At 45.2% G+C, this 27453-nt stretch overlaps 1 protein-coding gene across 2 annotated transcripts in view; it reads right to left on the bottom strand.

Annotated features, from left to right (window-relative positions):
- LOC126469865 (uncharacterized) overlaps positions 1 to 27453 on the bottom strand; it is a 407514-nt gene that overhangs the window by 240237 nt on the left and 139824 nt on the right. For both annotated transcript variants that reach the window (XM_050097174.1, XM_050097175.1), the window contains exon 2: positions 13855 to 14036. In XM_050097174.1, the coding sequence (XP_049953131.1) occupies positions 13855 to 14036 (182 nt within the window). The remainder of the gene's footprint in view (positions 1 to 13854; positions 14037 to 27453) is intronic.

Here is a 27453-nt window from a genome sequence, read left to right as displayed (position 1 = left end):
TCGGAAATTTTGCCTGCATCTGCCGTCATAGCTTGTAGTATTTATGAACTGAAATCAAATGTTATTGATCGTGTGCACTGCCGCAATTAATGTTGTGCCATGTAATCTATTACATTCTGATTGTCTATTCTTAGTTTCAAACGATTTTCTCACACCACTCACTTGTAAGGTTGCTACCTTCGCTATTCTGCACAGCTGTCCATACAGGTGTGGCGCCGACTTCAGTGCAGTTATCTGTAAACCATCTAGATACGCTCCAAAAATATCTGTTTCTACGAAGGGAATTAACATTTCATTAGTGACGTTTTCTTCTTTTCGCAATAATTCCTTCTTAACTGCCTTGTCAATGTGAAGCTGGACGGCAGTTATAACTGACGAACCGCTCCGGCAGCCCCATCGGGTCGCCGTCGAACCTTTACTATATTACCGTTTCTTTCTGTCTATGAGCGTGATAATAATCCCGACAACAACCTCCTCAGAAATGGCAGTCATATTCATATGGCAGTCGTCTGTTATTTTACGCATCTGCACGCCTGCCATCTTGAGATGTGTCCCCCAGGAGTCATTGCTCTAATATCGTGTAACAAAGCCTCTAGCGTGGATAATGGCCTTAGTTCGGCGAGGAAGAGAGTCTAAGAGTTTCTTCAGGAATGTCATAGCCAGCAGAAGTCACTCGTTGATGATGACATGCCGTAGAGCTGCCATACTGCGGAGACGTTGATTCCTACGTTATAGCCGCTGTCCCAAATACTTACAGGCATTTTCTATGGGTTTAAGATCGGGTGATTTCGTGGGACAGCCGAAATGTCATTGGCTGCCAGAGTGTTCGTCAAACCAGAAGCAGTTCTGTGAACAGGGCTGTTGTCATCTTAGAAGATGGACATGTTCACACCGCACTCAGTATGAAGTGCAAGATTTAGTTAATGCTGAAACAACATACTGGTTAATGTTCACGGAAATCTGAGTGATCTGGCCACGGATATGGTACGAGAAACACACCCAAAATATCAAAGAAACACTTCCGGCCTGTTGTTGTTGCTGTTCTTGTCTTCAGTCCGTAGACCGGTTTGATGATGCTCTGTGCGATATTCCATCCCGTGCAAGTTTTGTCATGTCGCAATAACTAATGCACCTTACACCCGTTTGAACCTGCTTATTGTAAACATCTCTTGGTTTCCCGTTACAATTTTTACTCCCCAAACTTCCTGAAATTACTAAATTGACGATTTGAGTCCCAAGAAGTACCCTGACAACCAATCTCTTCTTATAGTCAAGTTGTAACATAAATTTATTTCCCCGATTCTATTCAAAATCTCTTCATTAGTTATTCGATCTACCTATCAATCTACAGCAGTCTTACGTAGCACCACATTTCAAAGGATTCTATTCTCATCCTGTCTGAAATGTTTATGGCCCATGTTTACCTTCCGTATAGGCTACACTTCGCACAAATCTCTTCAGAAAAAAACTTCTCGACACTTTAATTTATATGAGATCTTAACAAATTCCTCCTTTTCAGAAACGCTTTATTTGGTAGAGCCAGTTTGCATTTTATATCCACTCTTCCTCGGCCGACATCAGTTATTTTGCTGTCAAAATAGCAAAACTTATCTACAACTTTTATTGTCTCATATGCTAATCTAATCCTCTCGGCGTCACCTGATTTAACTCGACTACTTTCCATTATCTGGTTGATGTCCATTTTACAACTTCTTTTTAAGACACAATCCATTCCGTTCAGCCTATATTGTAAGTCCTTTGCTGCCTCTGAAAGATTACAGTGTCTTCAGGAAACGTTCAAGGTTTTATTTCTACTTCTTGAACGTTAATTTCCTTCAGTCTACTGCTTGCTCAGTCTACAGATTAAATAACGTTGAGGATAGTGTATAGCCCTGTAACACTCCCTTTTCAATTACGCCTTCCCTATGATTCCCTCTTATCAATTTTGCACTTCCTGTCAGTCCTGCCTTTCGCATGCTTAACTTTCTGCATTTTATATATATATTCTCTTTCGTCAGTTAAATTAAGTCTCTTCTTTGTTGTCCAAGATTTTCTACTAGGTCTTGTATCTTTTACCAGTTTGATACTCTGCTACATTCACTATTTTATTTCTCAAAGCTATCCATTCGTCTCCTGTTTCAGTGAATCATTATCTAATGATCCCTCTGAAATTCTCCACATCTCAGTCTTTCAATTTATCCACGTCCTGTCTCCTTGATTTCCTACCTTTTTGCAGTTCCCTCAGCTTTAATCTACAGTTCGTAAGCACTAAATTATGGTCAGAGACCGCTTTTCTCCCTGGAAATTGCATGCAGTTCAAAACCTGGTTCCGAAATCTCTGTCTTACCATTATATAATCAATCTGGAACCTTCCAGTGTTTCAAGGTCTCTTCCACGTGTATATTATTCTCACATGATTCTCAAACCAAGCATCAGCGAAGATTAAATTTTGCACTGTGCAAAACTCTATTGGGGCGGCCCCTTCATTCCTGTTTCATGGTCAGTGCTCTTCTACTATTTTTCTTCTCTTCCTTTTCTTTCTATCGAATTCCATTTCGCAATCACAATCAAATTTTTATCTCCCTTAACTACCTGAATAATTAGTTTCATTTCATCATATATTCTTTCAATCTCTTCATCATCTGTGGAACTACACACATCAAAAAAAATTTTGCATCACACCAGTTCCCAGAACTCCTGAAGACAGACGTTGACTGTGGATATTGTTTCACAGACACATTCCCTTGGACAGTTCATAGATGTCACTAAATTCTCCCAAAGATGTAAACAACCATGCATGAGCAGCGCCTATTAGACAGAGGGGGTCCAACAGCCGACCAGTTACAGTCATTCCACCAGGAAGCAGGTACACGGCTCGTGTTGTCTGTAGTTCAACCATGCCTAGACAGTCAATACCGCGGTTCGATCGCGTCTGCATTGTTACTTTGTGCCAGGAAGGGCTCTCAAAAAGGGAAGTGTCCAGGCGTCCCGGACTGAAATAAACCGATGTTGTTCGGACATGGGTCGGCCGGAGAGGCCAAGCGGTTCTAGGCGCTACAGTCTGGAACCGCGCGACCGCTACGGTCGCAGGTTCGAATCCTGCCTCGGGCATGGATGTGTGTGATGTCCTTAGGTTAGTTAGGTTTAAGTAGTTCTAAGTGATAGGGGACTGATGACCACAGCAGTAAAGTCCCATAGTGCTCAGAGCCATTTGAACCATTTTTTTTTGTTCGGATGTGGAGGAGATACAGAGAGACAGGAACTGTCGATGACATGCCTCGCTCAGGCCACCCAAGGGCTACTACTGCAGTGGATGACCGCTACCTACGCATTATGGCTCGGAGAAACCCTGGCCCCCAACGCCACCATTTTGAATAAGGTTTTTCGTGCAGCCACAGGACGTCGCGTTACGACTCAAGACTGTGCGCAATACGCTGTATGATGCGCAACTTCACTCCCGACGTCCATGGCGAGGTCCATCTTTGCAACCACGACACCATGCAGCGCGGTACAGATGGGCACAACAACACGCCGAATGGACCGCTAAGGATTGGGATCACATTCTCTTCACCGATGAGTGTCGCATATACCTTCAACCAGACAATCGTCGGAGACGTGTTTGGAGGCCACCCGGTCAGGCTGAACCCTTACACAGACTGTCCAGCGAGTGCAGCAAGGTGAAGGTTCCGTGCTGTTTCGGGGTGGCATTATGTGGGGCCGATGTACGGCGCTGGTGGTCATGGAAGGCGCCTAACGGCTGTACGATACGTGAATGCATCCTCCGACCGATAGTGCAACCATATCGGCAGCATATTGGCGAGGGAGGACGTGCTAGTGGGTATTAGAGGTACCGGTGTGTACAGCAATCTGGATCACAACTTCTGCAGGTCTCGCTGTATGGTGGTACAACATGCAATGTGTGGTTTCCATGAGGGATAGAAATGGCGGAAATGATGTTTGTTTTGATCTCTATTCCAAATTTCTGTACAGGTTCCGGAACTCTCGGAACCGAGGTGATGCAAACTTTTTTGATATGTGTATTTGGCATATAAACCTATATTACTATGGGGAGTGTAGGCTTTGTACCTATCTTGTCTATGACAGTGCGTTCACTATACAGTTCGTAGTAGCTTAGCCACAATCCTGGTTTCGTATTCATTCTTAGTCTTACTCCGACATTACCCTGTTTGATGTAGGATTGACGTATCCGTGTCCAGATTTCCACTTCATGCAGGTCCCTTCGGAAAGTTCGCTCGGAAACTGGTTGAGATTGACCTGTATTTATTGACAGCAGCAATTTATCTCCAAGTTTGTACGCTCTGGGTGTGTGGAGTACGTCGATAGTTCAACAATAATTACGTGCTGCACTGCAGGCCGTTGTTGGATGATTTAGCATGGTAGTTTACACAGCTCGAAACGAACAATGTTTCAGGCGCTGTCGGAATTTCTGTCTTATACTGCACAGATTGCGCTACATGATTGTCTTCTTTCCTAGCTCAGAATAATCGAGAATAGCCGCACAGCGAAAATTTACGTGTGACGAGAAAGTGAGCAGGACAGTTCTGCTTCTATGAAGGATAAAACAGCGGAGACAAAATGGATAAACACAAGTATGTATTCACCCCTGGGGACCTTGTCCACACCTACATGCAGTTTGTTTTTACTTGGCACAATGGCACCTACCAGCAGGACAATTCAACGTGTCACACAGCTCACAGTGTACGTGCGTTGTTCGAAGAGCATCAGGCTGAGTTTACCATACTACCCTGACAACCAAACTCCCAGGATCTGAACCCTATCGAGAATGTGTGTGACCAGCTCTGCATCTACATCTACATCTACATGATTACTCTGCAATTCACATTTAAGTGCTTGGCAGAGGATTCATCGAACCACAATCATACTATCTCCCTACCATTCCACTCCCGAACAGCACGCGGGAAAAACGAACACCTAAACCTTTCTGTTCGAGCTCTGATTTCTCTTATTTTATTTTGATGATCATTCCTACCTGTGTAGGTTGGGCTCAACAAAATATTTTCGCTTTCGGAAGAGAAAGTTGGTGACTGAAATTTCGTAAATAGATCTCACCGCGGCGAAAAACGTCCTTGCTTTAATGACTTCCATCCCAACTCGCGTATCATATCTGCCACACTCTCTCCCCTATTACGTGATAATACAAAACGAGCTGCCCTTTTTTGCACCCTTTCAATGTCCTCTGCCAATCCCACCTGGTAAGGATCCCACACCGCGCAGCTATATTCTAACAGAGGACGAACGAGTGTAGTGTAAGCTGTCTCTTTAGTGGACTTGCTGCATCTTCTAAGTGTCCTGCCAATGAAACGCAACCTTTGGCTCGCCTTCCCCACAATATTGTCTATGTGGTCTTTCCAAATGAAGTTGTTCGTAATTTTACCACACAGGTATTTAGTTGAATTGACAGCCTTGATAACTGTACTATTTATCGAGTAATCGAATTCCAACGGATTTCTTTTGGAACTCATGTGGATCACCTTACACTTTTCATTATTTAGCGTCAACTGCCACCTGCCACACCATACAGCAATCTTTTCTAAATCGCTTTGCAACTGATACTGGTCTTCGGATGACCTTACTAGACGGTAAATTACAGCATCATCTGCGAACAACCTAAGACAACTACTCAGATTGTCACCCAGGTCATTTGTATAGATCAGGAACAGCAGAGGTCCCAGGCCGCTTCCCTGGGGAACACCTGATATCACTTCAGTTTTACTCGATGATTTGCCGTCTATTACTACGAACTGCGACCTTCCTGACAGGAAATCACGAAACCAGTCGCACAACTGAGACGATACCGCATAGGCCCAAGCTTGATTAGAAGTCGCTTGTGAGGAACGGTGTCAAAAGCTTTCCGGAAATCTATAAATACGGAATCAACTTGAGATCCTCTGTCGATAGCGGCCATTACTTCGTGTGAATCAAGAGCTAGCTGCGTTGCACAAGAACGATGTTTTCTGAAACAATGCTGATTACGTATCAATAGATCGTTTCCTTCGAGGTGATTCATAATGTTTGAATACAGTATATGCTCCAAAACCCTACTGCAAACCGACGTCATTGATATAGGTCTGTAGTTCGATGGATTACTCCTACCACCCTTCTTAAACACTGGTGCGATCTGCGCAATTTTCCAATCTGCAGGTACAGATCTATCGGTGAGCGAGCGGTTGTATATGATTGCTAAGTAGGGAGCTATTGTATCAGCGTAATCTGAAAGGAACCTAATCGGTATACAATCTGGACCTGAAGACTTGCCCGTATCAAGCGATTTGAATTGCTTTGCAACCCCTAAGGTATCTACTTCTAAGAAACTCATGCTAGCAGCTGTTCGTGTTTCAAATTCTGGAATATCGATCTGTTCGCGCTGTGGACCTTCAACCTTCAACCTAGCGCGGCTCTTGAGTCAGAGTGGCTCCACATTCCTGTCGGTACCTTCCAGAACGTCACGGACTCACCTTCTGTACGGCTCACGGCGATCTGCGCTGCATAACGTGGTTATTCAGGCTTTTGATAGGTGGTGATATTGACGTGACTGGACCTTGTAATAAACGAAACGTATTAGGTTACGAATGAAAGTTCTTTTTAAATGTGCATAGCTTCTGCTGCGTCCTCCAGAAGATACGGTACACAGCCTACATAGATGAGCAATGAGTTGCCTATGACTCGGACGCAGCGTAGATAAGGTCAGGCTCCAGACACCGACTGCGTTATACATCTACCTTACGTCGCGCAAATGCCAAGCGACTGGAAAAAAGAGCAGGTGACTCCTGTAAATACGAAGGGTAAAAGTACGTATTCGCAAATATTATAGACCACTATCCTTAACATCGGTTTCCTGCGGAACTGTTGAACATATTTCTCAGTTCGAATATAGTAAATTTTCTTGATATGGGAAACCTTCTCTCCACGAAAACATCGCTCGTGAGGAATTCAGCTTGCACTTTTCTCACGTGATATCCTACGAACTATGGATGAAGGGCAACAGAAAGATAAAGTATTTATTAATTTCCAAAAATCTGTTGATCTCGTGTCCCACCGCAGACTATCAACGAGGTTACAAGCGTACGGAATAAGTTCCCAGATGTGTGAGTGACTCGAAGATTTCGTAAGTAATCGAACCCAGTAAGTTTTCTTCGTCGGCGGATGTTCATCAGAAACAAGGGTATCGTCTGGAGTGCCCCAGGGAAGTGTGATAGGACCGCTGTTATTTTCTATACACATAGGTGGTCTGGCGGACAGGGTGAGCAGCAAACTGCGGCTGTTTTCTGATGATACCAGTGTGTAGGGGAAGGTGGCGTCTTTGAGAGACTGTAGGAACTTACAAGATGACTTAAATAGATTGCCTCTTTGGTGTTATGAACTGTAGCTTGCTCTAAATGTAGAAAAACGTAAGTTAATACAGATCAGTATTAAATACAAACCTGAAATGTTCAAATGCAGCATCAGTAATGTGCTGGTTGACACAATAACGTCGTTTAAATTCCTGAGCGTAACGCTGCAAAGCGATATTGAATGGAACGATCATGTAAGGATTGTACTGGGGATGGCGAACGGTCGACTCCAGAGAATTTTAGGAAAGTGCGGTTAATCTGTAAAGAAGACCACATATAGGACACCAGTACGACCCATAGGAAGACATCGAAGCAATCCAGAGGCGGGCTGTAAGACTTGTTACCGGTAGGTTCAAAAAATGGCTCTGAGCACTATGGGACTCAACATCTGAGGTCATCAGTCCCCTATAACTTAGAACTACTTAAACCTAACTAACCTAAGGACATCACACACATCTATGCCCGAGGCAGAATTCGAACCTGCGACCGTAGCGGTCGTGCGGTTCCAGACTGTAGCGCCTTTAACCGCTCGGCCACTCCGGCCGGCGATTAGTAGTGAAACAAGATACGAGTACCCTTTGCCACCAACGTACGGCGGCTTGCGGGGTATGTTTCTAAATGTAGGTGTAGGTGAAGTATATCTAGCGGTCGCAGAATCTGGCTTCGTCTGCAACAGTTCCATAGGGAACTCCAGCACCATCATCAGGTTCCACGACGCGACCCTAGGATTTATACGTACTGTGGATGAGGTTCTCGCTACGGCAACGATCTGAAGCTCCCTACCAGTTCCACGACTGGCAGAAGCGCTGGAATTTTCACGAAGTTCATATCCCTCTTCGATCTCTTTTCCTAACTGCTTCCAATGTTGGAGTTCTCCAGATCTCTGGAAGCGGAGTTGATATTATCTCATTCTCAAGACCCAGTGACGGGTATTCTTCCACTTCCACCGTCTGAACAGAGGTATACAGGGTGATTTTTTCCACCATGTACAGGCTCTAGGGACTGATCGTTGAGAGGAACGAAACAAAAAAGATCTAATGAACGTATGACCGGAAATGTATGGTTTCCATCGTAGAGACCATTTATTCAGTCATATATTGTTACAGAGACTGCGGTCTAATACGCGTTGTACAATGCAGCCACAGTTACAGTATGTGTTGAAAATGGTTTCCATGTGCCTCAACGCATGCGTGTACGTGCTGTAGCATGTTCTGTCTCACACGTTCACATCGTTCAAGCTGCTTCCGAACAGTGTTTAAGGGAGCATAAATACGCTGCTTCAGTGTCTCCACATCTGGAATGGGCTCTGGATACACGATACTTTTGAGATGACCCTACAACAAGATCCGGTGAACGAGCAGGCCATGCAACTGGACCCTCTCGTCTGATACATCGACCAGGGAAGACACGATTGAGATGCGTCCGGACGTTAACGGCAAAGTGGGCTGGAGCACCATCGTGTAGCAGCCACATAACCCTTCGAACCATCAATGGCACTTCTTCCAGCAGGAGAGGCAAAGTCATCTGCAAGAAACGCCGATAGTTTCGGCCTGTTAGGCGACGTGGAAGGCAGACTGGCCCCAAAATATGGTCGCCAATTATCCCGTTGCATATATTCCGGGTGCACCGATGCTGATGATTCGCTGTCACCATACCATGAGGGTTCTGCATAGTATACCACAGATGACTGTTTTGAAAGCTGAAGATACCACTCTGCGCAATGGTGGCCTCATACGTGAATGGGGATGGATGATACAAATCCCGTAATCGTGGGTGACTGATGAAGAAACCAGTGACAAAACAGCTCTCCATGTGGAAAATCTGTCGATAGTAAGCCCTGCACACGCTGTAAGTGATAAGGGTAGTGACAACTGTCATGGAGAATGTTCCACACGGTCGTCTATCTTACCCTGTAATGGCGGCCAACTGCCTGGTGCTGACACGGCGGTCGCCATCCACAGTGTTAGTCACATTTTCCTCCAAGTCTGATGTCCGAACATTTCGGATACGTCTTTCACGATTTCCTACTTTCTGAAACGACCCTATCTTAGACAAACGGCGAAACAGTGTTGCAAACATTGAATCCTGCGGCTATTGTCTCCTGATACAATCTTGCTGCCCGCCGCCCGTTGCTATTTGCCTTTTCGTAAGTAAACACCATGTCGGCAAGTTGTCGATTCCAATACGGAACCATTGTGTACAACGCTGTATCACATCCACTACAAGGTGAGTCAGCAAGAGAATCGGACACAACATTACCAATTACTGTGGCAGGAGAGAGCGCTAGGGAATGACGTATGAGGAACAGAACCACACTTTAGGAGGAAGCCATGCGTACTGTAACTGTGGCTGCATGGTAAACACGAATTAGACCTCAGTGTCTGTAACAATATATGACTAAATAAATGGTCTCTAGCATGGTAACCACGCATTTCAGGATGTAAGTTCATCAGTTCTTTTTTGTTCCGTATAGTCTCATCGATCAATCTCAAGAGTTTGTACACGCTGGAAAAAATCACCCTGTATAGAGCAGTCATTATGGCACTGGACTCACATTCTGGAAAAGTGTGGTTCAAATTATCATCCGGTCATGCAGATTTAGATTTTCCGTGTTTTTTTTCTAATCTGATTAAGTCGACTGTTGGCATATAGCCGTCGTCTATCGCCATTTTTGACGGGTCCTATCGAATGTCTCTACCAAATACACAAATTCTACCTAAAGTGGCAACAAGCCTCCGTTTTCTGTCTGGTAGCTTTGCCCCTCTGCAGACCGCCACTTTTTCGGTTAGTGTGATCGCACTGGACTTCGTTTTTACCAGAGCCACTGGCTGCCGGTGATGAACTTCCAGTCTCAGAAACTTTCATCTAATTGTAACCGTTTATGTGATTTAACTTACAAATTCCATTGTACCTATATAGGTAAGATAATTTGTTTTCACATTAGGTACTTTTGACAGTAGAGAAGTTAAGTATAAGATATAAAACGTTTGTGAAAGTCTTATATGAGATTTATGTAGATGGCTCTGAGCACTATGAGACTTAACATCTGAGGTCATCAGTCCCCTTATGTAGATAAATTTGAAAATAATACAACGTCGAAAGTGTGATGTCCAGTTGTTCAAGTAACTTTTCGTTTGATGAGTGACATTTGTCTTATAGCGACTTCTGTTTAGTGATGATCCATGTTTCCAAAGCATTACACTGTTTGCAAAAAATTTACATAAACCATGCATTTCTTTTCTCGGAGCCTATCCAGCGCTTTGTTGAATGTGTACTGGGGGCAAACGCCGTGTATAGTTCGTAGGTTACAAGCACAAAATGCCACAATGAATATGGGGTCGTTGGTACTGTAGCCGGCCACAGCTCGACGTGTTAATGAACGAGCGCTGCTCGCCGCAATAACTGTTCAGTACCGTAATTTATGGGCACTCTGTGAGCACACGCGCAGCGTAGCAAATTACGTTAACTATCTTATTTATGGAATAAGAGCTCAACTAACAGCTTTTGATGCCGGCTTCACTCATAACCCTAACGATTAGTTTCTCCCCACAAATCACAAATGTTATGCGAATCTCTTAGAGGCTAGTTGGTTATCAGAGCACAGTATCTAAATAGAACTCGTAATGAGGTCAAGCGAGTATTTTGTTGAATGTAGTTAGTCAGACTACTAGGAAAATAGTTTAAAAACACGTGTGAGGCCCGTCCTAGAATAATGCTCATATGTGTGGTGCCCACATAAAGCAGACTAACTGGGGATATTGATCGTATACAAAGACGGGCAGCACAAATTGTGACAAGCTTCTATGAGTCACGGGAAAGCGTCACGAAAATGCTGAAAGTTGTGATATGGTTGACGCTTGAAGACAGACGTAAATTATACCGTGAAAGCCTACTTACAAACTTTTAAGAATCATTATAAATGAAAATACTAGGAAGAGCTATAGCGTCCTATCACTCCCGTAGGGGCTGCAAGGCAACAGTGGACATATGAGGCATTCAAGTAGGGAGTCGTCCTGAACTCTACAGGCGAATGGAAGGAATATACCCCAATATTTGACAGAATCGGAAGCACCCTCTGTCATGCACTTCCATTCTCAGACTGTAAATGCAGATGTAGATGAATGCTTATACACAGGTCGTATGTTCATTTCCATAGTTAACACACAAAATTGTGGAATGATTTGTAGTGGGTACCAGATGGGGGGAACATTGTTATCCAATGTCAAACAGATATTAAGTGCCCTTCCATCTATATTCCGTCTATACTGCGAGTACTGCACTGTCAATTATTGACAAGAAAATAGCTAATCACGGTTATTTGACCATTGTGATCAGTGAAGGCAAACAAGAATTGCGGGAGGAATCAGCTTTCACTAAGAATAGCGTCACGGCGGAATTAATGAGGGAATTATTATTTGACAGAACAATGCGGCCTTCATTACGCTCCATGGGGCACGGTAATATATGACATCTAACATCACACGAGAGTGATTGTGAAAACGTCACAGAACAAGAGGGGAGTTCCCTGATCTCATGAAGTCGTTCATTAGAAGAAACGGCATAGGAAACAGGAAGCTCGGTTTGGAGGCCTGCGACGGAAGGAAGATTAATGTTTAACGTCCCGTCGACATCGGTGTCATTAGAGACGGGGCGCCCTGCGGTGCCAATAGTTTGGAGACGGACAGGTGTGAGTTCTGTACACAGAACCTGAGGCCATGGAGTGTGTCGTGAACAAGGCACTGTATTTGTGGCGATTCCTCACGTGTTTGTAGTGTTTCCTGGTACTTCATCTGAACAATTTTTTCACTGTTATGAATACTTCATAGCAGATGGAATACAACACGCCTTTGCAGAAGGGCGAAATCGTCAGAAGTAAAAGTAATTTGGGGAGAGAGAAAAAAGTGTTGTAAGGGAGATTAATAATCACAATAGGTATAAATGATCTGTTAAATAACGTTGGAAGCGCCGCAGGACCGACTATGGACGCTGTATTAGTACAGAGGAAAGTTGCGCTGCTAGGAAACTATAATGAAACGGAGGAAGACCTGTAGAGGACTGATGCTCGGAGAAGGAACTGGGAGTTCACCCTCAACATAAACAGATGCAAGGTACTATGCAAAAATAAGCGCAAGGGCCAATTAGTGTCCCACTGCATTATTGGTGATCGATTAGTAGAAAATACGGCAACTGTTAAATAGATAGGAGTTGACTTCCGAAGCAATCTAAGGTGGAACTCATAACCGAAAGGAATAGTTTACAAAACACTCGTCCGACCAGTTGTTGAATATTGCTCATCAGCCAGGTACCTTACAGGTATAAAAGTAGAGGAGATATAGAAGTTCGAAGCAAAGGCGCCCGTATCATCAAGAGTTCGAAAAGTGTGCTCGGGAACACTACCAACATGCTCATCAAACTCGAATGGTAGACGCCGTAAAATTCCGAGGGCGTACATTTCAAGAAGAGTCATATAAGGTACAGTCAAATTAAAAGTAGACAGATGGAAAAATTAAGTAAACTGTTTATTATTTCAAAAGGAGTCGCCATAACTGTTAATACATTTATCCTATCGTACCTCTTCGTCCATGGGCGGGTCGACATGTTGCCAAGGTTGTTTCGACCATAGTTCAGCAGTTTCGCCTTTAAGCCCTTGCACATCCTACATACAGTCTCGATCTCCCCCATGCGATTTCCATGTTTCTGGAGCCCTGAGGAACGACATTCGCGGCCATCGATTTCCTTCGGACGAAGATGTGTACGCCTGGGCACAGTCATGGTTTCGTAACGAACCGCAAACATTTTTCCACAAAGGCATTGACCGTCTTGTCTCACAATGAGGTAAATGTATTAACAGTTAGGCGATTAATTTTGATATAATAAACAGTTTACTTACTTTTATTCATTTATCTCGTTTTAGTTTGGCTGCCCCGTATATTACTTTATCTCACGCCTATCTTGCGAAATGACTACGCCAGAAAAACCTTGGGAATTAGAGGTCATACGGAGGGTTACCGTCGGCTGTTGTTTCCGAAAACGATTCGCGAATGAACGTTAGTGATGGCAGATGCACCCTCTGCCACACATCGTAAGGTGGCTTACCGACTATAACGTGAAAATGGTGGAACATTCTAGCAAGTTAATTATCCACAGGGATGACAAATAATGTCGAAAATTGGTTTGATGTCCATTCTAGACAATGACATGGTCACCACAAACAATCGATAGTATTGCAATGTTATGAGAGTGATGAGATCTCTTCATGATCAAATTTCTGCATCCACAAATACAATTCCATTGTGATGGCGTGATTCAGTTTACCCCTCAAAGCACCTTTAGTTCTCTTGTTGATTTTGTGAATGTCGACCTGCTACAAGGGAAGTCTGGAGAGGATACTCCCTGATATTAGGTACGTACTACTACACTTCTGTTGCACTGGCGTAATTAGTGCCATGTAACAGCGTTTCCACGAGACGGGCTGGCTCACCTGTCGGCTGGCGGTGGGCGTCGGCGTGGGCGTGGGCGTGTCGGGGTCTGAGCCAGGGCGCGCGGACGCCTTGCGCCTGGTGCCGCCGCCGCCGCCCACCGCCCACTTCATGAGCGTCACCGACGGCCGCCGCGGCGACGACGCCTCGCTCGCCGCCGCCTCAGCGCACCCCTGGCAGCCCCCTGCAACAAAGCACAGCCTCCAGTCACACTCTCTCCTCTGTCCAGGGCAGCCACTCAGAGCTCACCACCTTATCCCCATCATTTCGTACATCACCCGAATCAAAGATGAACTCTAAGATTTGAAGACGTCTAACATCGGCCAGCCTATATTCTCCCCGCCTTTTAGTGTCAAGTAGAGCTGTAAAACTACCTTAGGATACTGTAGACTAACATAAGTAAGTGGAGACTACGGCAGTTTTCCTAGTAGCTTTGGTCAGTTAAGGTCATACCCACATTACGTGTATGTAGAGAGTGTTGCATAACTATCGGGCGCTACCCCCATAACGATCGCTTTCTTTATGCAAGCAATCAGTGTCTTACTAGGTTCCCCTAAAAACCGGAAGCAGTGAACTGTCTAGAAACTATCTCTACATAGCTATCCCCCTTTCTGTTACTCAAGAATTTAGCAAAACTGAAATTGTCAGTATTTGATTCAGGTTTTTCTCAAAAATTGTTGATTTGTAATATGAAACAGGAGACTGTTGTAGTAAAATTACAGTAAACAATTCAGATTTATAATATAGTACTAGAAAAAGCAATTTCCTCAACCAAAACGTAAAATAAAGAAAAAAAATGCAAAACAAAAATACATCAAAAATAGCTTCAGCACTTCTTCGAATTAACATAAACCATGTTTCTGTTATTCATAAATAACTTTCGCATTTATGAATAACAACAGAAAACTCTTGCTTTTGTCATGATGAAGAAAGATCTATTGAGTACAAAATAACAACAATAATTATACATATGTCTTCTATGTTTGTGCATTTAAACTGTACTTTCATCAAAAGTAATTGCTTTATTAAATAAAAGCGCAGAAAATACGTGATCAACTAATTTTTATTACTTATAAAATGCAATTTACATTCTGCAAAAATGCCACAACTAACGCAAAATGAATTGCGGTTCTGATCATGTGCAAAACAAACAACCAAACAAACGAACAACAAAGCGGAGTGATCGCCTACAATTTTCTCTGCCAACAATACCGGTAATCCACCATTTACTGCGCCATTTATGTAGTGTAGCAAAACTACCGAACTGTGGTTTTGGTACTGCGCAGATCTAGTGTCAAGGCAATGACAACGGCACTCGAAGACGCTAAACTGGGAAGTGCGCCAAGGCCTGTCGGAATTCACACTGAATTCCTTCTGAATCGTGGTACATACACCAATAAATGACTAGCGGTGTTCTTGACCGATCTCATGATGACAGTGAGAATCTCGAGTGGAATGAAGAAGTGCAACGTCATCGCTATCCATAAGTCAGGAAAATCAAGCCACGAGTCAAAAGGCTATCTTCCAATAGCCCTTGTTAGCTAAATACACAAGCTTCTAGAAAGAGTCATTTACAAGAGAATCTCAGCTGTAATACTCACTCACGACCTGTACAGAAGCAGGTTATCATATAAATTTGAGAACGCTAACTGCATTTATAGACAGATCTCTAAACAGGTTACGATATAGTCACGAGACCACGGTCTCCTCTACAAACTTATTCAAATAATCCCTTGCAGAAAAACATTAAAACTTAATAGCATACTTGTCAGCAGGTCATTCGGGGTCATACTGGGCAACAGGATGAGCCCTTCCAAGCCGCTAAACGGGGGACTACCTCAGGGATCTATCCCCAGCCCACTGCTGTTCAATCTGTACATCTTAGATATGCCTGAAAATAGATCTCATAAGTTTGAATACTCACATGATTCGATGCTGGCAGTGGGACACCGAAATTTTGAAGAAACGTAAGCCATCTCAACATCTGATATGGCGATAATGGGAATTTACTTTCGGAGATGAAGACTGAAGCCAAACCCCACCAACACAGAAACGGCTTTCTTTCATTTGGGCAACAGGTTGGTGAATAGACAGCCATAGAACAATTTTGGTAGCTGACAACTGCACCACAGTCAGCACCGAGAATATCTGTAGGTTATATCGATACTGTACTGCGAGAAGCATCTGGAAAACATCGCAATACGGACATCCTGCATAAGCAGCGCGGAACAATCAGGGGCTACACAGTTGAAACTCTGCGCACTTCATCACTTGGACTAGTCTACACTACAGCCGAACAGGGTGCTCCTGTATGACCCAATAGCACACACACCAAATGCTCGATGAACAGTTGAACAATACATGAGAATCATCCAGTTGTACACTAAGAGCAACCTCTATCGAATGGAAGCCCATATTGAACCAAATTCCGACCCTGGCCTTCGACGAAAAGCAGCTCTTCTTTATGAATTAAACGCATACAAGGCAACACGCAGCTCCCTATCCATCGATCCGCTGTTATCCTAGAAAGAAACTGGCTTCGATCAAGAAAACCACCCATGCAAACAGCCATGGAATTACACATGTCTCAGTTCAACTTAACCGGCTCATGGGAACGAACTTTGACAGGGGCTTGCCTTCCACATTGCCACAATTGGCCCTGCATGAGAAAGAAACCTGACTTCGAGCGATCACGCACCAATAATGGCACAAGCACGGACTCTATTTATAGATGGGGTAAGACTCCATCTTCAAAATGCAACTGTGGAGCAGCCAGGCAAACCGTTCGCCACATTGTTGCAGAACATCCCAGCAGGGCATAACGGGGAATTCTCAACGATTTCGTAATGGCAACGAACGACGCAATTGATTATACTAAAAATTCAGTGTTTCTGCACACATCAAAAAAAGTTTTGCATCACCCCGGTTCCCAGAGCTCCTAAAGATAGACGTTGACTGTGGATGTTGTATCCCAGACAAAGTCACTTTGACTTTTCAGAGATGTCACTAAACCTGCCCAGAGACGTAAACAACCACGCACGAGCAGCGCAATTAGACGGAGGGGGTCCGACAGCCGATCATTTCTAGTTATTCCAGCAGGAAGAAGGTAAACGGCTCGTGTTGTCTGTAGTTCAACCATGCCTAGACGGTCAATATCGCGGTTCGATCGCGTCCTCATTGTTACTTTGTGCCAGGAAGGGCTCTCACCAAGGGAAGTGTCCAGGCATCTCCGGGTGAACCAAAGGGATATTGTTCAGACATGGAGGAGATACAGAGAGACAGGAACTGTCTATGACATGCCTCGCTGAAGCCACGCAAGGGCTACTACTGCAGTTGATGACCGCTACGGATTATGGCTCGGAGGATCCCTGACAGCAACGCCATCATGTTGAATAATGCTTTTCGGGCAGCCACAGGACGTCGTGTTAAGCAGTGCGCAATAGGCTGCATGATGCGCAACTTCGCTTCCGACGTCCATGGCGAGGTCCATCTTTGCAACCACGACACCATGCAGAGCGGTACAGATGGGTCCAACAACATGCCGAATGGACAACTCAGGATTGGCATCACGTTCTCTTCACCGATTAGTGTCGCTTATGCCTTCAACCTGACAATCGTCGGAGACTTGTTTGGAGGCAATCTGGTCAGGCTGAACGCCTTAGACACACTGCCCAGCGAGTGTGGCAAGGTGAAGGTTCCCTGCTGTTTTGGGGTGGCATTATGTGGGGCCGACGTACACCGCTGCTGGTCATGGAAGGCGCCGTAACGGCTGTACGATACGTGAAAGCCGTCCTCCGACCGATAGTGCATCCATATCGGCAGCATACTGGCGAGGCATTCGTCTTCATGGACGACAATTCGCGCCCCCATCGTGCACATCTTGTGAATGACTTGCTTCAGGATAACTACATCGGTCGACTAGAGTGGTCAGCATGTTATCCAGACATGCACCCTATAGAACATGCCTGGGATCGACCGAAAAGGGCTGCTTATGGACGACGTGACCCACCAACCACTCTGAGGGATGTACGTTGAATCGCCGTTGTAGAGTGGGGCAATCTGGACCAACAGTGCCTTGATGAACTTGTAGATAGTATGTCACGACGAATACAGGCATGCATCAATGTAAGAGGACGTGCTACTGGGTATTAGAGGTATCGGTGTGTACAGCAATCTGGACAACCACCTCTGAAGGTCTCGCTGTATGGTGGTACAACATGCAATGTGTGGTTTTCATGAGCAATAAAAAGGGAGGAAATGATGTTTATGTTGATCTCTATTCCAATTTTCTGTACAGGTTCCGAAACTCTCGGAACCTAGGTGGTACAAAATTTTTTTTGATGTGTGTATGTAAATTACCTGTGCTAATGCTTATGTTTTATTTAAAACTGTACTTGGAAAACCACGTTGTTGTGGTCTTCAATTCGAAGACTGGTTTGATGAAGCTCTCCATGCCACTCTACCCTTTGCAACTTTGCAAGGCTCTTCATCTCCAAGTAACTACCGCAACCTACATCCTTCTGAATCTGCTGACAGTATTTATTTCTTGGTCTTCCTCTACGATCCCCCCCCCCCCCCCCCCCGCCACTTTCCTCCTCCCTGAAACATACGCTCAACGCTCACACTTCTCTCCGGTTCTAAGTTGGTGATCCCTTGATGTCTCAGAATGTATCCTACCAACTGATCCCTTCTTCTAGTCAGGTGGTGCTACAAATTTCTTTTTTCCTCAGTTATGTTCAGTATCTCCTCACTAGTTACGTGATCTACCCGCCTAATCTTCAGCATTCTTCTGTGGCACCACATTTCAAAAGCTTCTAGTGTCTTCTTGTCTAAAGCGTTTATCGTCCATGTCTCACTTTGATACAGGGCTATATGCTCTATAGAAATACTTTCGGAAAAGACTTCCTGACACTTAGATCTGTACTCGATGTTAACAAATTTCTCTTTTTCAGAAACGCTTTTCTTGCAATTACCCATCTACATTTTATATTCTCACTACTTCGGACATCATACGATACATACACCCAAATAGCTCACTGCCTGACGGTAAAAGTGGAACACCCAGAAGGAGAAGAGGAAATGAAATGAAACTTCATGTTCAGTGAGTATGTGGTGTCATTTCAGTGTTGAAAAAATTAGGTCAAATTGAGAAGGAAATTGGCAGAATGAAGCTATTCAAAAAAATGTTCAAATGTGTGTGAATTATTAAGGGACCAAACTGCTGAGGTCATCGCTCCGTAAGCCCACACACTACTTAACCCAGCTTAAACTAATTTACGCTAAGGATAACACACACACACCCATGCCCGAGGGAGGACTCGAACCTCCGACGGGGGGAGTCGCCCCGATGTAGCTACTTATCAAAATGACGTTGCACCCCTTCGGGCCTGGATGCATGCTTCTCTTGAGGCAAGCTGGCCCACAACTGTTGTAACTAGTGCGTGTCTGGAGAAAGGAAGTCTCCGTCATAAAAACCAACATGGATTCCGCAAACAGAGATGTTGCGAAACTCAGCTCGCTCTGATTCTTCCTGAGTTCCGTAGCGCTGTAGACAACGGCGCTTAGGTTGACGTCGTGTTCCTTGACTTCAGGAAGGCATCTTACATCGTTCCGCACTGCCATTTAGTGAGAAAAAAAAAGAGCTTACCAAGTATTGGTCCAGATTTGCTACTGGATTCAAGATTACCTTGCAGATAGAGCTCAACACGTCGCTTTCAACGGAAGAAAATAGACGGATGTAAAGGTAATTTCCAGAATACCCCAAGGAAGTGTCATAGGACCGTTACTATTTACAGTGTATACAGGGTGTTACAAAAAGGTACGGCCAAACTTTCAGGAAACATTCCTCACACACAAATAAAGAAAATATGTTTTGTGGACATGTGTCCGGAAACGCTTAATTTCCATGTTAGATCTCATTTTAGTTTCGTCAGTATGTACTGTACTTCCTCGATTCATCGCCAGTTGGCCCAATTGAAGGAAGGTAATGACTTCGGTGCTTGTGCTGACATGCGACTCATTGCTCTACAGTACTAGCATCAAGCACATCAGTACGTAGCATCAACAGGCTAGTGTTCATCACAAACGTGGTTTTGCTGTCAGTGCAATGTTTGCAAATGCGGAGTTGGCAGATGCCCATTTGATGTATGGATTAGCACGGGGCAATAGCCGTGGCGCGGTACGTTTGTATCGAGACAGATTTCCAGAACGAAGGTGTCCCGCCAGGGAGACGTTCGAAGCAATTGATCGGCGTCTTAGGGAGCACGGAACATTCCAGTCTATGACTCGCGACTGGGGAAGACCTAGAACGCCGAGGACACCTGCAATGGACGAGGCAATTCTTCGTGCAGTTGACGATAACCCTGATGTTAGCGTCAGAGAATTTGCTGCTGTACAAGGTAACGTTGACCACGTCACTGTATGGAGAGTGCTACGGGAGAACAAGTTGTTTCCGTACCATGTACAGCGTGTGCAGGCACTATCAGCAGCTGATTGGCCTCCACGGGTACACTTCTGCGACTGGTTCATCCAACAATGTGTCAATCCTCGTTTCAGTGCAAATGTTCTCTTTACGGATGAGGCTTCATTCCAACGTGATTGTGGTGTCACCGACAGACACCACACTTGCTAGGTGGTAGCCTTTAAATCGACCGCGGTCCGTTAGTATACGTCGGACCCGCGTGTCGCCACTATCAGTGATTGCAAACCGAGCGCCGCCACACGGGAGGTCTAGAGAGACTTCCTTCCACTCGCCCCAGTTGTTCAGCCGACTTTCCTAGCGATGGTTCACTGACAAATTACGCTCTCATTTGCCGAGACGATAGTTAGCATAGCCTTCAGCTACGTCATTTGCTACGACCTAGCAAGGCGCCATTACCAGTTACTATTGATGCTGTAAAACATGTACCGTCAAGAGCGATGTTCACCAATTATGGATTAAAGTTAAGTATTCCAACAGATACGTACTATTTTTGCTAGTCTCATATCCCTGACCTGTTCCAGACCTCACGCCAGCCTGCGTGAGCTTAAACGCGTGCCTTTCGGCTTCCTCCTAGTGGATTGGCTGTCTTGCCCGTCCACAACAGTGATCAAATTGTAAATTTGGGCTGATGAGAATCAGCACGCAATTGTGCAATCACGTCATCAACACAGATTTTCTGTGAACGTTTGGGCAGGCATTGTTGGTGATGTCTTGATTGGGCCCCATGTTCTTCCACCTACGCTCAGTGGAGCACGTTATCATGATTTCATACGGGATACTCTACCTGTGCTGCTAGAACATGTGCCTTTACAAGTACGACACAACATGTGGTTCATGCACGATGGAGCTCCTGCACATTTCAGTCGAAGTGTTCGTACGCTTTTCAACAACAGATTCGGTGACGGATGGATTGGTAGAGGCGGACCAATTCCATGGCCTCCACGCTCTCCTGACCTCAACCCTCTTGACTTTCATTTACGGGGTCATTTGAAAGCTCTTGTTCACGCAATCCCGGTACCAAATGTAGAGACTCTTCGTGCTCGTATTGTGGACGGCTGTGATACAATACGCCATTCTCCAGGGCTGCATCAGCGCATCAGGGATCCCATGCGACGGTGGGTGGATGCATGTATCCTCGCTAACGGAGGGCATTTTGAACATTTCCTGTAACAAAGTGTTCGAAGTCACGCTGGTACGTTCTGTTGCTGTGTGTTTACATTCCATGATTAATGTGATTTGAAGAGAAGTAATAAAATGAGCTCTAACATGGAAGGTAAGCGTTTCCGGACACATGTCCACATAACATATTTTCTTTCTTTGTGTGTGAGGATTGTTTCCTGAAAGTTTGGCCGTACCTTTTTGTAACACCCTGTATAAATGGTCTAGTAGAAAGCGTCGGAAGCTCTTTAAGACTATTCGCAGATGATGTGGTTAACTATATGAACGTGGTATCTCCAGAGTCCAGTAACGATTTGCAGAAGTTGACCCTGAACGTAAATACAGTAAATATAACATAATGCGCATACATAGGAAAAGAAATCCACCACTGTACAGCTACACTACTGATGACACTGAAACAGTATCAACCGAAAAATATCTAGGAGTAACTATCCAGAAAGACCTAAAGTGGAATGACCACATAAAACACGACCGATTATTGAGTACTGTTTATCAATCTCGGATCCTTACCGAGTAGGACTGATAAGAGATAGAGAAGATCCACTGAAGACCTGCGCGTTTCACCACGAGCTCACTTAGTCGGCGCGAAAGTGTTACAGAGATGCTCAACAAAGTCCATTGGCAGAGGTTACAAGAGAGGCGTTGTGCATCGCAGAGAGGTTTACTATTGAAATTTCGAGTGAATACTTTCCGGGAAAAGCCGGATAACATATTACTTCCTCCCACGAACATCTCACGAAATGACCACGACGAGAAAACTCGAGAAATTAGAGCTAATACAGAGGCTTATCTACAGTTATTCTTCCCAAGTGCCATTCGCAGGTGGATCAGGGACGAGGATTGGTGGTACCAGAAGTATCTCGGCCACACACCGTTTGGTGGCTTGCACAGTATGGAGCCAATGTTCGAGGTTCGATGAATCCTCTGCCAAGCACTTAAGCGTGATTTGCAGAGTATCCACGTAGATGTAGCTGCAGATGTATATATCCTCGATACTGGCACTGCGACGGAGTTGACGTTGGAGCTGGTCTCACACGTGTTCTGTCGGGGACAGATCTGCGAATCTTACTGGCCAGGGGAGTGCCTTAACATCACACAGACCATTCACAGAGACACGTGCCATATTCTCTTGTTGAGTGGCACCACGATACTGTCACATGAGGTCGCAGGATGTCTGTGTCGTAGGGGAGAGTGTTGTCCCCGGAGGTAGCGTACCTAGCAACACATGAAGCTTCCTCGTCGGTGTTTCAGTCTGGTGACTGATTTTGGAATCACATGAAGAAATGAGCACTAGAAACGGCCATGAGCAGTTTCCGGCATTTTCTACTGTTTTTGTTACTGTGAGAGATTAGGGTGTGTTTTGTGCAGCGTTTGCAAATATTACGAGTTCTACATATTCAGGTTCTGTATAATACGAGGGATGGAACTTAAATAGTGGCAACTATTTATTCACAACCGAGGCAAAAGAGTTACGTGTTTGCACCTGTTACCGTCCTTCAAAGTATTCACCAGCGTTGTGTAGAAAGCGTTGCCAGCGATGTGGAAGGCCTAGTATACCGTTAGCAGAGCCTGTTGTGTTGATAGTGCGAATGGAGCGGTCTACTGCCTGTCGGATCTCTGGAACAGTTCTGAAACGAATGCCACGAAGTGGTTTCTCCATCTTCGGAATCAAATCAAAGGCACAAGGACTTAAATCCGGGGAGTATGGTGGATGGTACAGTACTTCCCAGTTCCATCGACCGAACAGAGCAGCCACAGCTTGCGCTGTATGCGCCCGCGCATTGTCGTGCAAAATGATGGGTGGGTTGCGCAGAAAGCGTCGCCGCTTCTTTCACGAAGCTGGTCGTAGGTGATGCTCCAAAAGCGGACAGTAATACTGTGCATTGACGGCCTGCCGTGGAGGAACGTAATGCGTTAGGATAACACCATCACAGTCGTTCAAGAGAATCACCATAACTGTGTCAGAGCCCCAGTATGGTGAAAGTCCTTGTGAATGACTTAAGTCCTTGTGAATTTGATTTGATTCCGAAGATGAAGGAACCACTTCGTGGAATTCGTTCAGAACTGTTCCAGAGATTTGACAGGCAGTAGACCGCTCCATACCCACCATCAACAGAACAGGCTCTGCTAACGGTATACTACGCCTTCCATATCGCTGGCAACGGGTTCTAAACAACGCTGGTGACTACTTTGAAGGACAGTAACAGGTGCAAATATGTAACTCTTTTGTATCGGTTGTGAATAAATAGTTGCCACTATTTGAGATCGAACTCTCGCATATTAAAGCTATTTGAAGGACATTGTTAATTCTTCAGTTATAGTGTTTCATGATGAATGCAATTATGTATATTTTTAATGCTAGTAACATAACGTGTGGACGGTTAAGCCATAAGAGCTTCAGTCCCGAACCGCGCGATCGCTACGGTCGCAGGCTCGAATCCTGCCTCGGGCATGGATGTGTGTGGTGTCCTTAGGTTAGTTAGGTTTAAGTAGTTCTAAGTTCTAGGGGACTGATGACCTCAGATGTTAAGTCCCATAGTGCTCAGAGCCATTTGAACCATTTTTAAGCAATAAGACGGTCGTACATCATCTTGCACCTCCAAACGGTAGAAAACTTCTACCATGGAACACGTGATATATGTACTGAGTTTCTTTAACGTCTTAACAATTTCCTCTAATGAATATTTGTGTTAACAGGCAATAGCTTCTATTGCAAAAAGTTTTCAACTTTTAACTGGTATTTGATAATACTAATTCCTAATTTGATTTCTCTTACTCATTCGTGTTTAGTAGAGTAATAATAATATTACATAGTCTATTACATACAGTACTGACAAGAATTTCACATCTGAAACACTTTTTAATTTGAATAGAACAGTTGCTCCTAGGTGCTTGACCATGTTGTACATTTGATTAGTTTTACACATCTGGAAAATTCTTAATTTTCGGAGTAATTTTTTGTAATTTCATAAAAAGACTGCAGCACACATAAAGGACTGGCTACAGGAGAAAGTCTGAAAACTTTTCCAAGGTACAACACTCTCCTCTACAACTGAGCCATCAGAGTTCCCTCATCACTACCAGACGTGACCTGTAGTCCGATGACTTCCCGCGCCATGACGTCAGGAGTAACACCGCTGTGCCTCTCCAAAAAATTGGAAGAATGGAATCTCTCCCCCGGTCACCGCAACACTCACCGACGATGTCCATCCAGTGCTGCAGAACCGCTATTCATCACTAACACAATATAATGCCATTCATCAGCAGTCTATATTTCCCGGTCACGGCACCATTCCAAACGCAGTCGTCTGTGTTGTAATGTCAACAGCAGCCTACGGATTGGACGGTAATTCCCTGGCCTGGCTGCTACTAGTCGTTGAACAGTGGTGCGGCATGACAGAATATTGCAGGGAGTCCGTCACTTATTTCTCCGAAGGCAGGCGCAGATGGGGAAGAGTTTCAATGTGCATGGTGCACAATACGGCGACCCTCTCTTGTGGCTATCCGATGTGGTCGACCGGAACTTGACGAGGAGTATGCCTGTCCTCAAGTTCCAATACAGTCCGATATCGGGTGATTGTTACATCCGGATGCCCCACAAATCCGAATATTACTCGATCCGACCAGCCGACCAAATGGACACCCTTTTAAACTCTGCCGGTCTCTGTTAACGCTGTCCCACACAAATACAAGGCACCTGCATCTTCTCCACTATGGTCACTCACCGTCTGACGCTGTTTACGCGCCTTACCAGGACCCGATAAGAACACCAAACACGAACAACACAAATACGATCTGGTGAGCGCTCTACCTGTCACAGAGAAATGCAGCTCTGATCATTTACATACCCGCCGATGGGGTGTACGTGTGCGAAGTTACATTGACATCCGACCATGTCTTCTGGATGATTCACTTTTTCTGTCAGCCGGTGTATATTGATTTTTTCATGGATTTTGGGAGTTCAGTGTAATGTAGCAGACCTAGCCACACTGCTGCAGGACAGTAACTTCTGCAACTACTCTCGTGGAAACGAGAAGTGTTATATTATGAACACCAAACTTACATTTCAGTACTTCCTTGCATGTTGTACATGTTAAACGAAATTTCATCTGTATGTGAGCTTATTTCCAGTATTAACTGTGTGCTTTCGGGTGTTCACCCGAGTTTTTGATTCAATTTTATGCACAATATTATGACGACCGACCCAGTCAGCGTCCTCGGATGCTGCGAGCTGTGAACTTTTGCGTACTCGCTGCCTGGACTGCATTCTTTTGAACATCCGGAAGCTTTCCATTAATCAGTCACATCGCCAAAGACTGGAGATGACATTATTTCCAGTGTTTTCTACACATGAAGAAAGGTGTCAATTAATGATGGCTACTGTAGTGTCGGTACTTTGCAAGGGGCAATTTTCAGGGTGCAAAGGATCCACTATTACCCAACAGTGGTAGCGACAGCGACCGGTGTAGCCCAACTGCCGACCACATGAGTGGCACGCCCCCTGAGTTGAGGCGCCACCGCCCGGCCGCTGTGGTCGAGCGGTTCTAGGTGCTTCTGTCCGGAACCACGGCTGCTACGGTCGCAGGTTCGAATCCTGCCTCGGTCATGGATGTGTGTGATGTCCATAGGTTAGTTAGGTTTAAGTAGTTCTACGTCTATGGGACTGATGACCTCAGATGTCAAGTCCCATAGAGCTTAGAGCCATTTGAACAATTTTTGAGGCGCCACCGGCGCCATGGATCATGTATTTCAAAGGCTGTCCGACCGCAGCTCTCCCAAGTTCTCCTGATCATCATCGTGGAAGGCCCCATCCCGTGGATCGAGATCGTCCTCTCCTTCGTAGTCAAAGTTGACCAGAGGCTGACATGCCTACCGCACATCCGCGAGATGCGAAATAGGACCGTGAGGTGCCTGTGAGTGCTCTACCCCTTCCTTAATCCCGAGACGACGCTTCCCCCTCGCCATGGCATTACGCTCTAACTGGCGCTAGTCTGAACAGTGTCGGAGTACGCGGCTGTGGTGTGGGGGAAGGCCGCCGGCTCCAACATTGGCCCCCTCCAAAGAGTACATAACCGGGTGCTGAAACTGGCGCTACGCCTCCACACAATGTACCCTCCCATCAACTCCACGAGGATGTGGGCCTCTGCTGTTGCGGGACAGGTTCCACAACAATGCTCGCAACTTTTACGAGAAAGTGGGCCACTTCCGCAATTGGCTCTTGAGTGGCTACCGACACCACCGCCGACCAACTACGCATTGGCCGGAGCTGTCGCGGGAGTAACACTCCGCAACACCCAAGGATCACCCCGCACATTAAGCCCAAGGCCAATCCACCACGTTAGGTTCCACCCCACCAGGAAATGCAGGAATAGCATTTCGGTGCTTAGCCTGCAAAAGGACAGTTTCAGTTTTCTCATCCAACCAATTGAAGCGAAGCAAAGTGAACCTCTCCCCAGTTAAGTAGACCCATTCCAGCAGTAGTTGAGAATCGCTGTAGTTGCAGTCGCAACTTTCCCTACAAGTGTAGTGAGCCACAAATGGCCTCATTACCTGACTTAAGTTTAATTCTGTTGTTTGCAAGGCGGATGTGAATTTTGAACTGTTCCAGTGTTTATCTTGTCGCAGCGTTCCACAAGCACTCGTATAAGGATTTTGTTCCGGCAGAAAATCAAGCTCCGGCACGTCGGCCTGAATTAAACAGCAGAGAAGGCTGTGAGACGACGTCAGCCAATAGAATGCTGACTAGAAGAGAATATAAGCGCCCCTCCAGCTAGCCTCAGCCGCACTAGAAGACGGGCACTAGAAGAGGTGCACTAGAAGACGAGCCGTCATTCTAACTGTTTAGCCGAGTCTTGTGCCTCAAAAAATGGTTCAAATGGCTCTGAGCACTATGGGACTTAACGTCTGTGGTCATCAGTCCCCTAGAACTTAGAACTACTTA

The sequence above is a fragment of the Schistocerca serialis genome, chromosome 3, assembly GCF_023864345.2.
Source record: "Schistocerca serialis cubense isolate TAMUIC-IGC-003099 chromosome 3, iqSchSeri2.2, whole genome shotgun sequence".
Lineage (NCBI taxonomy): Eukaryota > Metazoa > Arthropoda > Insecta > Orthoptera > Acrididae > Schistocerca > Schistocerca serialis.
This window is presented reverse-complemented; position numbering and strand designations above follow the sequence as displayed.